The 15,760-nt window shown below is 45.7% G+C and overlaps 2 protein-coding genes and 1 long non-coding RNA gene across 4 annotated transcripts in view; 2 read left to right on the plus strand and 1 right to left on the minus strand.

Moving 5' to 3' along the window:
* ssu72 (SSU72 homolog, RNA polymerase II CTD phosphatase) overlaps positions 1-6,522 on the plus strand; it is an 83,789-nt gene extending 77,267 nt beyond the window's left edge. The window contains exons 3-5 of the mRNA XM_059951993.1: positions 3,508-3,647; positions 3,739-3,857; positions 6,216-6,522. Coding sequence (XP_059807976.1) covers positions 3,508-3,647; positions 3,739-3,857; positions 6,216-6,317 — 361 coding nt within the window. The 3' untranslated portion in view covers positions 6,318-6,522. The remainder of the gene's footprint in view (positions 1-3,507; positions 3,648-3,738; positions 3,858-6,215) is intronic.
* Positions 3,614-6,318, minus strand: LOC132382111 (uncharacterized). The gene is made up of 4 exons (XR_009508204.1): positions 6,192-6,318; positions 5,782-5,834; positions 4,418-4,563; positions 3,614-3,740 (listed from the first exon to the last, which is right to left on the minus strand). It is a non-coding gene; the product is annotated as an uncharacterized LOC132382111 (long non-coding RNA).
* Positions 6,523-6,605: 83 nt separating the features above from the next.
* On the plus strand, positions 6,606-12,350 carry tmem240b (transmembrane protein 240b). 2 transcript variants are annotated; one of them, XM_059951994.1, is made up of 4 exons: positions 6,606-7,113; positions 7,235-7,341; positions 8,017-8,225; positions 10,657-12,350. In XM_059951994.1, exons 1-4 carry the CDS (start codon positions 7,057-7,059, stop codon positions 10,803-10,805), a joined length of 522 nt encoding a protein of 173 aa, XP_059807977.1. In that variant the 5' UTR covers positions 6,606-7,056; the 3' UTR covers positions 10,806-12,350. The 2 variants fall into 2 exon arrangements, with proteins under 2 accessions (XP_059807977.1, XP_059807978.1); XM_059951995.1 differs by lacking the exon at positions 10,657-12,350 and adding an exon at positions 8,590-8,767.
* Positions 12,351-15,760: the final 3,410 nt, after the last annotated feature.

Consider the following 15,760-nt stretch of genomic DNA (forward strand, 5'->3'; position numbering starts at 1 on the left):
AACTCTATTACAGCGCTAGTAATCCGGATTGAATTCCGTTCCTGTCTGTAAGGAGTTTGTATGTCCTCCCCATGATTGCATGGGTTTCCTCTGGGTGCTCCAGTTTCTTCCCACCTTCCAAAGGTGTGCTGGTTGATGGGTTACATGGATGCAGTTGGATGCTGTGGGCTCGCTGGGCTGGAAAAGCCTGTTACCATGCTGTATCTCAGAAATAAGTAAAGTAGAGCCATTCACGAAGATCTATTTAAGGAGGAAAACTGCTTGACAATGACACATAGGTTGTCAAGCCCACCATTCTTGTTGGGTTGACTGAGCGAGATCAGAATCTGCAAACAATATTGTGTGGTTGCCTAGTGTGTGTGATTTGTAATGGGAAAAAGTCTATTTGAGTGTTAAAGCTCTGCTTTTTAAAATTCATGTACAGTCACCTCATTACTGGGTTCCTCCAAGTTCAATGTACATGCTCCCTTCCTAAATTGTGAATCCAGCAGCTGCTGATGAGTACTATGCATCAGTGAATGGTCCTTCGAGTGGGTGAGGTTTGACAAGTGATCTGAGATCCAGCTGGGAAAGGTTCTGTGCTGCGGTCAGTCTGTTTAAAGCCTTTCTCTCCTTCCCCATTCAACTACAGGCCAACCTAGTGATAGATATTTTCTTCAGCATGTAGCCTCCTACCCCTCCCAATACCCAAGCTGATCTGTGGGCCTGTACTTTAAATGCACACCCAGTACAGGCTTTTATATTTGGATTTCTCCAAGCTTGAAATTATTTGTCCATTATTCAAATGAAAATGTAAGAAGTATGAAGTTTTTGGTGGAAAATTTGAGCTTCTGAGACCACTGCCAGCTTACCAGAGAGCAGTGTTCCATGTTCAATGTGCTCAATACTTGAATTGAGGAGTACTCATTAAAGATTTCACTGGGCAAGAATGGTGAAGTGCATGCTGTGCAGGGGACAACTTCTGTGTTTAACCAAATGTAACTAGTCAGAACACTGCACTAATCTAATCCAGTCTGGTTAACCGCCATCACCTTTCAGAACATTAATGTGTAATCACTAGTGTTCTCTGGCTAGTTGTGTATTTGTAATAAATGTTTGAGTTCAGCAGAATGTTTTGGTTGTTTCATTATCATAGGTTCTCGACGTCTGCTTTGGTTTTAATTTGCATTAACATTTGCAGCCAACACGGAGTTTTTGATGGTGCCAAGTTTCTGGTCAGTTCTTCAACCTGTGGTAATTAATCTTATCATGGAGCCAAGCAAAGAAATGAGGTGAGATGTTGAGGTTGAGAGGCAACTGGTGTGAATATTTATTGCATACTGTCCTACACGTGTAATTTCTACCACATGACACTACTTTCACGTAAAACATCCAAATAACCATCTTTTTAATTCATAAGTCTTGATTTCCTGCACTTTCCCCTTCCAGATGCTCAGTAAATGTTTTCATACTACAACATGACACTTGCTGTCCTTGGCATAGAGGACAACAATGTCACCACTCCTCCGCTACAATCATCTCACTAGTAGACTTTCCACTTCATCTTTACTTAAGGCACTGACAGTTAATCAGTGACCTTTGCTGCTTGCCCATCGCTCACTGTGACCCTACAGAGGTTTATAGACTCTCTCTTTCTGGGGGTTCCCAGCCGACCATTTTCAGATTGGCATTGACTACAGACCATAGATATTAAGAGCTGCTAGCTAGCATTTATCATCTAAGGAAGGAAGTAAGCAGTCAACATTTTAACAGGACTCACAAAGGGTCTTGGCCTGAAACCTCAACAGTTTATCTCCCTCCATTAATGCTGCCTAACTTGTTGAGTTTCTGCGGCATCTTGTATCCATCGAGTGGACCAGGCAGAAGTGTGAAGCTGTGTCCTAAATCCTTTGGCAGTGAAGATATGTGACTTGATTACCCCAGTGCTAGTTATTAGCCCCTCACATTTACCTACCTTACAAAGAGGTTTGTCAAATTCTTGTAAAATATCCTGAAGACTGAAGCCAAGAAGGTTGATGGGCATCTTTGATGCAGATGTTTCTGCCCCAACATCCCCCGATGAGGCTGGCATCAGTTTCTTTATTTCAAGTAGGTGTCAGCTTTTCAAAGGAAGTCATTTTTAGTTCAAAGTATTAACTTTTAATGGTAATTTGGGTACATTGTCATTTGTACTGAGTGAGTTACAAGGAATTTGAAGCTAATGTAATGACATAAGCAGTTTAACTGATACAATGTGTAAAACTCTAGCAGGTTAGCAATCTGTGTGAGTGATTAATTCGTGCATTAAACCTAAAGCCATTTGCTGCTTATAGAGGCCCAGTGCAAGCAATTCAATGGCACTCAAAGCACAGTAGCATTAGAAATTAAATGCAGCCTATCGTACTCCAATGAGTATTGCCAAGACCAGTACTTAATCATGTGTGAAACTGGGCTTAGTGATACTAGACCACATTGTTACTCACATTTGTGTAGTGCTGCTGCAAGTTTTCCTGCACTTGAAGGTTTTTACCTCATACCTTTTCTTTCAATGAAGGACTTTTATTTTTGTCAATATATAAAACTAAGTTAACTATGTGTGTCCATTGTTGGCCATGGTTAAAAGGATATTCCATACACCAAATCATTAAGCATTTTTTGTTTAGCAAAAACCCACATAATGTGATGGAAATCTTATACTTTACTTTCTAACTTGCTGTTGAGCTGCAGGAGAGAAATCCAGACCTGATAAAGTGTTTTTGCCTGAAACTTCATCTGTTTATTTCCCTCCGTAAATGCTGCCTGCTTGCAGGGTTCTCCAGCATTCTGTGTTGTAACTTCGATCATGTGACTGACCTTCAGCTGAACACCAGGCAAATCTTATAATATCACATTGCTTCAGACATGTTGATTTGTGACAGAGTATTGGAGATCATTTCTCTCACTGAGGGCCATCTATAACTTAAAAAAATCATTTGTTCGCAGCAGTAATCAAACCATCAGACTTCCTATGCTGTAACCATCTGTTTACAATGCATTGATCTGGATTTTGTTATGATCTCACCTGTGTAATTGTGCCATATATGCCAACAGGCAGGCATTTTGCTTTCATGTTTTTAAACTTAAATAGGGTTGACATAAAATATTTGAAGCAAGGTAGCTTCTCTTAAGGATCATAAAACATCCTTGCTTGAACTTTAAAATAGCAGTTGATTGCAAAAACCAGAATATGTATTACTTGGAGCCAAAATACCCTATTTTTAGTATGTCAGCAGGCTGCATCTGCTGTAGCTTGTCCAAGTTGCATTACTTGTTTGCAAGAGACTCTTGAACAAAACTCGTCCTATTTTGGGGTGCTTGTTCTTTTAATGATGTAGGCAACTATTGATTTACGAGCCAGTAAGAATGTCTACCCTGTTACTTAGAATTGCAACTAACACAAGCTTTAGTTGCAAATAGTAATCTTACCTGTTATTGTATGTCTTATAGTTTATTCAATGTGCATCTTTAAGTTCCTTAACTTTAGTCCAGATATACACAGAATGGGATTCTCCATATGTTGGATAGAAACAAGAGGATAAAATCTCGACCAGAGCGTTTCCAGACCTGCAAAGACCAGTTTGATCTAATAGTGACGTGTGAGGAGCGTGTATACGATCAGGTGCTTGAAGGTAAAATGGCCATCCCTTGTGTTCGCCACGCCGTTGACCTAGATGCTTGTGAAACGTGGTTTGCTGATGCCCCCATCTTGTGATTTCCCAGATCTGAATTCAAGAGAACAGGAGACATTCCAGTCAGTGCATGTCATAAACGTGGACATTCAGGATAATCATGAAGAAGCCACAATTGGAGCTTTCCTCATATGTGAACTGTGCCAGTGTGTAAGTGTTTACACTTTTGTGTGTTGGGAGCGTGGGGAAGGAATGTGAAAGAGCGCTCAGCACAGAATTACGTCCAACAATCAACCCAAGTGGGATTGTTCCCTGGCCAAATGTATGCCGGTGGATTTGTCAGTTGTTTAACTGGTATGATTTCTTCACAGTACAACATGACTTTCTGTCGCTTGAGCAGTGAATATGGAATATTCCTTGATGCAGCTCATTGCTGTCTGATGGGTGCAATTCAGTACATGCTGGAGCTGGACCTTTTTTTTAAACCAGAGTTGATACTTGCCAGTTTTTTAAGTTACTATTGTGACTGAGCAGCCAACATTAGGTGTTTTCATTTGATACTCCACCTTTGTCACTAACTGCAACTTCAACTGGGGCCATAGTCTCACCAAAACAAATAAGTTTGATTCCTGCCAACCAAGTTAGGAGAAGCATCGATGACTTGCGTTCTATTGTCAGTACCAAAATGTTGAGGTGCTCATGTGTAGAATAAAATCAGTGGCATTCAATTCACTCATTACCCATCTTAACCCGCCTTTCACATTCCATACCTCGTGTGCAACAAGAAACTCGTGGCTCAGTAGTGGTCTTCAACAAGACTGTGAATCACGGTGTGGAGATGCTGGAATCCCAGATAGCTGAAAGTGCTCTGGAATCCGAGGTTGAACTCCAGTTCACTATAACATGCAAGTCTAACCTATTAGGAGCAAATATCCAATCACCGTTTCATTATTGTGCTATAACACCAGCACCCACGAATAACTCTTAAATGTAGACATTTAGGAAGGAAAATTAAGAGTTTCTAGTTCTTGTTCAGCTTATTCAGCGCTCACTCAGCTGTGGAGTTCTTTGGGAAGCTCTGTACTCATGTAAGTGTTGGATAAACTTCCATGCTGTTAATAGGGTATCAATCCATCATAAACCCAAGAAAGCCCCCAGCTCTTGGACATCCCATGGTCCCAGTAGGAAATGCATTCTGGATTTTAGTGCAATGTGTTTGCGGACCTCTCTATTGCTGCCGCCTCTGCGAGGGGAGATGAAATTGTGCATATTCCATTACAATGGCATAGTGGCCTATAGCAGGGAGCTTACTTCTTAGCCCTTATTCAGTCCCTTCCCACTAAATGACTCAGTACAGGGCCTTGACAACCAAGGACTCCAGAGAATACAGTGCTTAGTTTAATACATTCTAAAAACCAGTAAATAATCTCAATATTCACTTTAGTTTGAGCATCATGGTTACCATCCTAACATGAAGCCCGAGTACTTAATTTTTACAATGGCTGTGTTACTCTTTGCTGTTTAAAATTAGTTGCTGTACTTAATATATTTGTAACAATACCCTGATTTTTTAAAACATTATTTTCTCATTTTTTGGTTTTTCTGGTGGGGGAAGAAAGTGTAAATAGGACGGGGGGTGGGGTGGGGAGGTTGGAGAATCCCAACAAGATGAACGAAAGCCAAATCTACAGACGTTGGAAATCAGAAGCACAGTAAATGCTAAGCAATAAAACAGCTGAAAGAACTGGGCAGATGGAGCGGCTTTTATGGAAAAGACTCCGCAGTCCCGCTGAAGGGTCTCGCCCGAAACGTCCATTGTACTCCTTTCCGTAGATGTTGCCTGGCCTGCTGAGTTCCTCCAGCTTCGTGTGTGTTGCTCAGATTTCCAGCCTCTGCAGATTTTCTCTTGTTTGTCTATGGGAAGAGGAATTGACGGGGCTTTCTTTGGGTTGAAGCCCTGTATTGTTCAGAGTGGAGGAGGGGAAATGGTCAGTATGAAGAACGGAGGGAGGTTTCCTCTCTCATATATTGGCCATCTCATTTCACACTCCGTCCTGGTGCGGGGTTTCGAACCGAAACATCGACAATTGCACCCCGCCCCCACCGCCAACTAATGCAGCTCCGATTCCGGCACCTGCAATCTCTTGTCCCCGGTATATGTCAGAAATCCTCAGGTTCCGACAGCATCTGTGAAGAGAGAAGCGGAGCGAACTTTGCAGGACGTTGACCTTGAGAACTGTGTCGGGCTCCCTCAGCCTGCACCTTCCCCCTAGTGTGGGTGTCAGTGGGGAGGGAGGTGAGGTGAGCAGGGGGAAAACGAGCAACCAAGTTTCTACTAGTGTTCGGAAGGTTCAAAGAACCCTGCTGAACTACACCTGGGACTTTGCATTTCCTACACCCCCTGCTTTCCTGAGTTTCCAATTTAACCGTTGACTTGGAAGGGGTCAGCCAAGGATCGGGGCCTCAATGTCCCACAAATATCTCCATCTGCCCCCCCCCACGCCCCCTGCTCCCCCCCCCCCCAGCACTGTGATAAACGCTGACCTTAGCCATGTTTGTCCCGTTTAGATTCAGCGCACCGAGGACATGGAGAATGAAATCGATGAGCTGATCCAGGAGCTGGAAGAGAAGAGCGGCCGGACCTTCCTGCACACCGTCTGTTTCTACTGAGGGGGCAGGGCAGGAGAGGGCGCGCAGGTCTTTTGCCGCCGCTGCAGTGCTGATCTGTATATAATTTATAGTCTATTTTAAGTTTGAATCGCTGCTCGGCGCGGGTCCTGTGATGTGTCCGAAAGAATCTCTTGTAGAGCGGGTCTGACGTTGGCGCAAAGTGTATCCAACATGAAGCTTCATTAAAAACAAAACCATGGCCGGAGTCCAGTCCTCAGTCTCTCTTTATTTCTCAGGTTTTACAACAGAAGACTTTTTTGGTTGGGGGGGGTCGGGAATGGGAGGGGTGGGGAGGAGGAGGGTCGCTGATTTCCCCGGTTCAGGGCGAAAGAGGGAGCTGGGATTGGCGGGAGACGTGGTGCGGAATACAAATGTGCAGCGGCATCGTCGCGGCTGCCAGTCGGCAGGGCGACGGCGGCACAGGCGGCCCCCACCGCGCTGCTGAAGGTCCCTTACGCTGGGGGTGGCTGCTTCACCCCTCCCCAGCAACCCCTTTCTCACCTCCTCCCCCTGCCTCTGAATTATTTATCGTCTGTGGGGCGGATCAATTGTTAAACTGCGGCAGCGAACCAATGTGGCGCATGTGAGGGAGTGTGGAGCCGACTGCTGGTCCAGGGGAGGGAGGGGAGGGGAGGGAGGGGGGAGAGTGAGTGTGAGTGTGTGAGGGGAGGGGGGGGTAACCGGCCGCGCACTCCCGGGACAGCTAGAGTCCGTCAGCAGCCAAGAGACATTGCGATTTATGCTTCCTACCGCCAACACCATGATCTTCATGTTCGTAGGGACGTCGATGGTGATGGTGAGTGAGCAGCGGCTCGCTGCATGCTGTGTTGCGGCGGTTTGCGGCGGCCGCCCTCTCGGCACTGCTCCGGCCGAAGCCCTCACCTGCTCTGCTTCTTGCTTTGTCCGCTCTCTTGCAGGCCATAGCTTGCATCGTGGACATGAACGCTCTGCTCGACCGATTCCACAATTACATCCTGCCGCACCTGCGCGGCGAAGACCGGGTCTGTCACTGCAACTGTGGAAGGTAAAGCGAGCCGAGCCGGGCCGGCTCCTCTCCTGTCACCTCGCTCTCCTCCGCCGTTTCATCCCCGTCACCTCGGCCCCGCTGGCCCTGCAGCTCCCTCTCCCTCCCCCCTGCTTCAACCTTGCCCTCTTTTCTCCGTCACCCGCAGCCCGCAACTCATAGCCTCTGCCCTCACCCACGCATTCCCCCCATCCTTTCTCGCCTCTCTGCCCCTCCTCTTGCCCAGCCCGCTTCACCCCACCTCCTCCACCCCATCTCACTCCCTCACCCATGCCACAGCTTCCGGCGCTTTTGCCACACTTCACTCTTTCCTCTCCCTCACTTACTCCCTTCACTAACTCGCTTCCCCTCTCTCGCCCTCTTCTGACTCGCTCCCTCTCTCTCCTCTAACCGGTTCCTCCTTTTTCTCTCCTTCCTCTCCCCCCTCCCAACTTGCTCTCCCTCTTCTTGTAAACTTGCTCCTCCTCTTTCCCTCTAACTTCCTTTCTCTCTCCCTCTAACCTTTCCCTCCTCTACTCTAATTTGCTCCCCCTTCCTCCTCTCTCTGCCTTCTCGAATTTGTTTCCCCTCCTCGCTCACTCCCTTCCCCTTTGCTCCCTTCCTCTCTCCCTCCGCTCCCTCCCTCTTCGCTCCCTCCTCTAACGCTTCCCCACCCCCCCCCCCCCGCTCTTTCAGACACCACATTCACTACGTGATTCCTTACGATGCCGATCAGTCTGTGGTCGACTCCTCAGAAAATTACTTTGTGACGGACAATGTGACGAAGCAGGAGATTGACCTGATGCTGGGGCTGTTGCTGGGCTTCTGCATCAGCTGGTTTCTGGTGTGGATGGACGGTGTCCTGCAGTGTGTGCTCCGGGCATGGAGGACGAACAGGCGTTATGGTGAGTGGATCCGTGAGGAAATGCCGACCGGCTGTGACCGACAATCTGCTCCTTCCATTAAATTTGAGTGAGGCGCAATAACTCAGGCCAAGGGAGCAGACATTGAGATATTTTGACAGAGAAATTTGGGAGAATGTGACCTTGTCTGCTTTAGTCAGATGATTCTGACATTGGGTGCAATGATATGGTTTGGTGTTACACTGCCATGTGCACTCAATCCTGCATCTAAAGCCAAACAGTTCCTAATCCCTTTCCTAATGGTTGGTACAAATGTGATGCAAAGCCCTGCACTGAAATGTTAGTGATTTCTCTACAGAGGCGGCCTGACCAAATGAGCATTTCCAGCACTGTGTTTTTATTTCAGGTGTGCAGCAGTTTCCTTTTGGAAAAAGTAGGACCATCAGATCTGTGGAGGAGGAACATCTTAACTTTTGCACTTTTTGGATTGTTTGCTCCTAGTAACCTGTCAAGCCTCCAGGGATTAGAGATTAGCTTTATTTGCAGCCTCGGAACATACAATGAAATGTGTCGTTTAAGTCAAATCAACTCAGCGAGGATTTGTCGCCGGTGGCAACGTAACATGCCCACAACTCACCACTATGTACATCTTTGGAATGTGGGAGGAAACCAGAGCAGCTGGAAGAAACCCAGGTGGTAATGGGGGAGAACGTGCAAACTCCTTACAGACAGCGGCAGGAATTGAATCCCCGGCACTGACACTGCGCCGCCACCTCCAGCACAAACCAAACGATTCCATTTACACTGAAGGGTGAACTATGCAAAGGGAGCTCGAGGGGATACCTCTTCGCTCAGAGGATGGTAAGAGTGTGGAATGAACCATCAGCAGAAGTGGTGGATATGGGCTCGATTTCAACATTTAAGTTTAGATATGTACATGGATGGAGGTGTGTTGGATGACTTGGTTTAGGTATGGGTTGATGGAACAAAGCGGTATGGACTAACCTTCATCAGTCAATGAAAGCAAGCATGAGGGTACAGCAGGCAGTGAAGAAAGCTAATGGCATGCTGGCCTTTATAACAAGAGGAATTGAGTACAGGAGTAAAGAGGTCCTTCTGCAGCTGTACAGGGCACTGGTGAGACCCCACCTGGAGTATTGTGTGCAGTTTTGGTCTCCAAATTTGAGGAAGGACATTCTTGCTATTGAGGGAGTGCAGCGTAGGTTCACAAGGTTGATTCCCGGAATGGCGGGACTGTCATATGTTGAAAGATTGGAGCGACTGGGCTTGTATACACTGGAATTTAGAAGGATGAGAGGGGATCTGATTGAGATATATAAGATTATTAAGGGATTGGACACACTGGAGGCAGGAAGCATGTTCCTGCTGATGGGTGAGTCCAGAACTAGAGGCCACAGTTTAAGAATAAGGGGTAGGCCATTTAGAACAGAGATGTGGAAAAACTTTTTTACCCAGAGAGTGGTGGATATGTGGAATGCTCTGCCTCAGAAGGCCGTGGAGGCCAAGTCTCTGGATGCATTCAAGAGAGAGTTAGATAGAACTCTTATAGATAGTGGGGTCAAGGGATATGGGGAGAGGGCAGGAACGGGGTACTGGTTGTGTATGATCAGCCATGATCACAGTGAATGGTGGTACTGGCTAGAAGGGCCAAATGGCCTACTTCTGCACCTATTGACTAGATAGGCTGAAAGGCCTTCTGTGCCGTAGTGCTATATGACTATGAATTGTGCTGGAGCAGCCCACACATGTCGCAACTCTTTCAGCACCAATATAGCATGTTTGTAACTTACTAACCTTATCCATATGTGTCTTGAACATGGGAGGAAACCTACATGGTTTCGGGTGGGTGGGTAATGTACAAACTCCTTACAAGCTCCAGCAACAATTGAACCCTGATCATTGACAGCTGGCTTAAAAGTAATTACTCTGGCCATTAGTGCCTCAGCATCAGTTCTTCATGCACTCCTAAACTTGGTGGAAGTCTCACTCTTGTATCAGTTGTGTCTCCGTGGGTACCGTTCATGTGTCTGAGTCAAATCAGTGTTGATTCTAGTCTCACACCAGTGCTGTGACAGCTTAGAGCAGGGCTGAGGACGTGCTACATCAAACCATTACCTTGGTACTTTTACCCAGAAGAATGCCCACAGCAATGATAATTGGTGGCTGATGGCAGCTCTGACCTGGTGGAACTGAGGAGCCCATTCTGTCCTCTGTGACTGTTTTTTAGAAGAGCAGGGAAGTTACACTGGGCTGACCTTTGTCCTGTTTTAAAGGTGGTTTTAAAACAGCCTTAGACCTGAAATATTTCCTGTTTCTCTCTCCACAGATGTTGCCTGACCGAGATTTTCCAGCATCCACGGAATAGTTTTTTGAAAAGGAATATTTTTTTAAGGTCTTTGAAAGTGTCTGCGCTCTCCTCTCTAAACGGCTGCCCTGTGCCATTTTCTTTCAGATGATTCCTGGTCCTGGATCCCGAGGTTATGTAATCTGAAGGATTTTAGGAGGCGCTCCCACCGTCAGTACGAGGAATCTGCGGGGAACATGGTGCACATCAAACAGAAACTGTATCACAACGGGCACCCGAGCCCTCGACACCTGTAACCTTCAACTGCCAGAAGCTAGGACTCGAAATGAGGAGCCTGTGTAGACTCCAAATCCTTTTAAAAAAAAAACAGATCAAAACCACTGCTGCTGATGATGAGATGGCAGATGCCCTCAGTCAGAGTGATCTGTACATTCTGTAAATACCCTGGGTTACAGCCCAAAGCAGCTGCTTCTCTGTAATCGTTTCTTATTTTGAGTACTTACACCGAGGGGTGCTTCAAAATGACTCAATGGTAATCTGGTTTTAACTTTTTTGCAAACCTTCTCATCACATTACTATTTGCTGCCACCTCCCCTCCCTGCCTGTAAACATGGAACTCCCTCCATCCATCAGCAAACCAGATTTGGTGCACTTTGATAAAGCAATGTTTCTTTCCAAAAATCACCTTTTAAGGCCCACAGTTGGTGGAGGATATGCGGTTGGCCTAAGTGATTGCACCAGCCTGCCAGGTGTTGGCCCTGGGATCACGGTGGAACAAGAGCCAAGTGTGAGAAGGCGGAGATAGATGCTTCTCCATCCTGTTGGTTTACACCTTGAATGCGTTTGCGAGGCAGAGACGGGATTTTTAAAAATTTGAAAATGGAAAGGTTTAGATCTGAGGTGACGGCGGTGCCTAGCAGTAGGAGCCATGGGTCCATCACCAGGTAAGGGATTCGAGGGCAAAAAGTCACATCACAGGCCCTTTGCACTGAAGGAATTTAGAGCTGTACGATTCTGCAGATTGTGACCCAAGAACAAGTGTAAAAAAAAAATTTAATAGTCTACAGCATTCTGTACAACCCATCATTAAAAATATAAATTCCCATGGCTTCTCCTTTTATTGAAGTTTAATATTGCAACAGACAGAGCAAGAAGTTTTATAAATTTGTAATTTTTTGTGTAGTTAAATGTGATGGCTGTTAAATTGCCTCTTTCTGTCAAACCTCTTTCCTGCATCTTTTCCCTACTGCCTCCACCTCTGATGCAGGAGTTTTCACTGCATAACCTTTCAGCCCTAACTCAACATCTCTCCCCACCCCTACCCACCCCCCCCCCCCGAACCAGAAGACTGGTTCAAGCCTGTAGTGATCCAGTTACCCATGGGTCATTGCTGTCTGATAGGAGATTTAATTACCAGGGGTTGGGATGTGTACCTAGCATAGAAGACGAGGGCAGTAGGTGGAAATCGTTTGGCAACACAATAAACTGGGCAGTCCAGTCCATTTGAACTGTAGCCTTGAATTGGTCACTTCATAGGAACAACAGTAAATGCCATAACTCTCCGGAAAGCCAGTTGTACATCCGTGATGGTGACGTCTCTTGGGTACCTGGATTCTAACTGGGAGAAGAGATCAGAGAAAGCGAGGTGTGTGAGCTGTTCTGACATGTGTTTTATCATTGACTCTTTGCAGTAGTGTTGATTTGTTATCTTGTTGAAATGTGTGTGAAATGTGTAAGGGTGCGAAGTTGGATGGAGGCACAAAAATGCTTAAAAAACCGTGGAACAGGTGAATGTGAAACATGTCAGCGAAAAAAAATTAAAAAAGTGATTTCAATGTGAATTTGTGTAAAGATTAGAATTCTTTCCCCCTCTCCCCCGTGTTGTGCCAGAATTCCATTGAGACAGATCACCAATGCCCGTAGGAATTAGTGGAGCTGTTTGTGCCATAGACTGTGCTTGCTCGCCAGAGCCCTGCTGGCAGAGACATAGCTGGCGAGCATGCCACAAGGACACAGCAACTGATGTTGCTGGCCCACAGTCCCGAGCAGCTGGGCTCAATCCTGACCTTCCGTGCCATATTTGCAGAATTTGCACAATCTCCCAGTGGATTTCTTCCAAATCAATAAAGCAAAGTTGGCAAGGATGTGAAAGGTTAAGTTGTGAGGGTAGAGTGGAATTGGTTTGCTGGGGGCTGGCAGGGGTCTGATGGACCAAATGGCATCTTTCTGTGCTGTAATGTATTGCACTAGGTCTATCTGATTACCTGAACTGTTAACTAGTCTTGCTGGCAGAGTTGAACCAGGGACCCTGTTAGCAGCACTATTCCTGGTAACAGGAATGTTGTTGCCAGCTCCTGTATCCAGTTCATCTTCAGTCAGTCAAAACAATGACCACAGTAATGTAGAATAGAATATGGCAGCCACTATGAATTTGGGGTGTGGGGGGGGGGAGAGCAGATTTCTTTTGAAGGAGTGTGTGGGAGAAACCAAGTCAGCTATAATTACAATGTAGAAGGTGCTGATGAAAGGTCTCAGGCTGAAACATTCTTTATTCCTTTCTGATGCTGCCTGACCTGCTGAGTTCCTCCAGCATTTTGTGTGTGTTACTCTGGGTTTCCAGTATCTGCAGAACCTCTTGTATTTAGAAAGTAGAAGGTCCAATTGGCCTAAGCTGGTATTTAACCTCTGCCTGCCCACCAAACCCCTCTTCAAACTAATGATGTTATAATAGTCTCTGCTTCTATCACTGAGTGGGTGTTGTCATCTTGTTGAGCCCATTAGCCCGACTTGGCGTAGGGCAATAACAGCAGCTTGCCACTCCTGTGTCCTCAGCCCAGAATGCTGATCTTGGCCATGGTTATCTCCATATACTAACAACTTACAAATTAATTTAAAAATTTAAACGCACTCTCCTAAATCTTAGATTTAAAGCTATAGCCCCTTTCCCTCACCATCCATCGCAAGGTTGGGCTATGTTTAGTTTTTTTAAAGCTGTATAGTGTAATATGTGATTAAGGTGTGGTATAGTTTGAAGGCAGCTGACCCACAATTAAGTGTTTGGAAGCCAAAGGTCATTAACTTTGCAGGGCAGGACTGTGAATTAGGAAGACGGTGGAGAGCTTGTATTGGGCTGCCCGTGTCCTCGATGATGAATGAAGAATGGACTTGTGCAAGGCAGTAGATAATTTAACTGCTCAGTAGACTGTCTCTATTACAGTGGTTGCACCTTCAGCAGTCTCAGCCAACACTTTGAATTCCCTCCCTGAACCTTTAATAACACCTTCCTTAACATTCACTTCTTTGAATAAAATTTTAGTTCAGGGGTTGCCAACCTGGGCTCCATGGATGGACCTCTCGGTTAATGGTAAGGATCCATGGTATAAAAAAAGGTTGGGAACTGCTTATTCAGTTACCTCTACCAATGTCTCCATCGTTGTTTCATATTCAGTTTTCTCAGACTGCGCTTAGGAAAAGATGTCTGGGATAATTCAGGGTGCTGTGCCTCTGGTAACCAGCATCGGCCCTTGGCCTGTATAGTCATTACTGTATGGTGTGACTGTGTGTCTCCTTGAGGCCACTGTGAGGGTTAACACTAGCATCAACCCTGTGAACCCGCTCCCCTCCTAACCTGTGTATAGTATTACACTGTAACCTTAGTTTTTACGGGTCGCTGAGATTTTCTGTATCTTAACATCAAAGATAGAACAGGAAGGGCCCTTCTGCCCATGATGTTGAGCCGATTTTTAACCCACTCCAAGATAAATCTAAACTTCCCTTCCCACACAGCCCTCTGTTTTTCGTTAATCCCTACACCCATCTAAGAGTCTCTGAAGTGTCCCTGATGTATCGGCCTCTACCACCAACCCTGGCAGTTTCACACACCCACTACTCTGTATTTTAAAAAAAAAACCCCATCCCCCAATACTTTCCTTCCAAGCCTGTAAAGTTACAACCCTTTTGAGTTAGCCAGCACAAGTCCTTTGCAACAGATTGCTGTCAGGGACACCTCCATATTTGCTGTTGCCAGTGTAAGGAGCCCCTGACATGTTCCTTGTGAAACTGCCTTTACATCTTCAGAGGACTTGCGACGTTTCCTTTTTATAACATGGCGGCCGAGACTGCATCCTACTCGAAGCACAATACTGGGTTTAGCTAGATCTACCTCATTACCTCTCTCAGTCCTCCACTTGCTCTGATTTGCCTACGTCAAGCAGTGGGATTGACAATACTCTAGTACACACAAACTCCGTTCCTGGTTCATCAGCTCCATCCCTCTCCCTGGCCATTCTTTTATTACCTCAGTGTCATATTTCACCCAGCAGTGAGCATCAGACCCCAAATTTCTTCAGTCATTTCCTTCCTGGCTCAGCTGGTACTGAAATCCTCCTCATACAGTGCAGGAACAGGCCCTTCAGCCCATCATTGTGCTGACCATTATGCCAATCTAACTAATTCCATCTATGTGTATCTGTCCAGTCCCATTCTTAAATAATGTTATTTTATCTGCTCCCATCTCACGGCAGCATGTTCTGGGCACCTACCTCTCTGTGTAAAATAATGTCTCATTCAAAATCTCTTCTCTCCTGAAACCAGGGGTCCACAGACACCTTACTTAATGGTATTGGTCCAGGGCATAGAAAAGATTGGGGGACCCCTGCCTTTAACCTATGCTCTCCAGCACTGGACTGTTCCACCTGGGATTGTGAAAGAGAACTACTGGGCATAGCTCTGGGATGTTACTCCATTGCTCAGCTACCACCCCCCAGAAAGGAGCTCATTCAAAGCTCTGCTCAGATCCTGACATGCATTAACTCAACACACCATACTCAATTTGCTCAATTTAACATTTCTTGCTTTCAAACCTCTCTATGCTCCCACTGCAAGATCTGTGATTCATCACACTCTGCATCCTTCATTTTTTCACATTACTTCACCATGAGAAGCAGTGCTTGGGCCCAAAGCCCTAGAATTCCCTCAACAACCAGCCTCTCCTTGACTATTTTTGTTCCTTCAAGTCGTTCTGTTTTCTCTTGAGAAACTTGCTGGAATAATGTCATTACCTCAATGGTGCTGTACATATATTCAAGATTTTATTTGTAGTATAGTCTTTTTTAGTTTAACAACTCCTTCATTTGTAATTCTGTTCCCTCAGATGAACCACAAGCACTTGGTTTACCTTATTAATTTGTGTTATTCTTTACTGGTAATCTAATTCTGCTCACATAATAATACTGGACTCTAGCTACCTTAG

The sequence above is a fragment of the Hypanus sabinus genome, chromosome 27, assembly GCF_030144855.1.
Source record: "Hypanus sabinus isolate sHypSab1 chromosome 27, sHypSab1.hap1, whole genome shotgun sequence".
In the NCBI taxonomy this organism is placed as follows: Eukaryota; Metazoa; Chordata; class Chondrichthyes; order Myliobatiformes; family Dasyatidae; genus Hypanus; species Hypanus sabinus.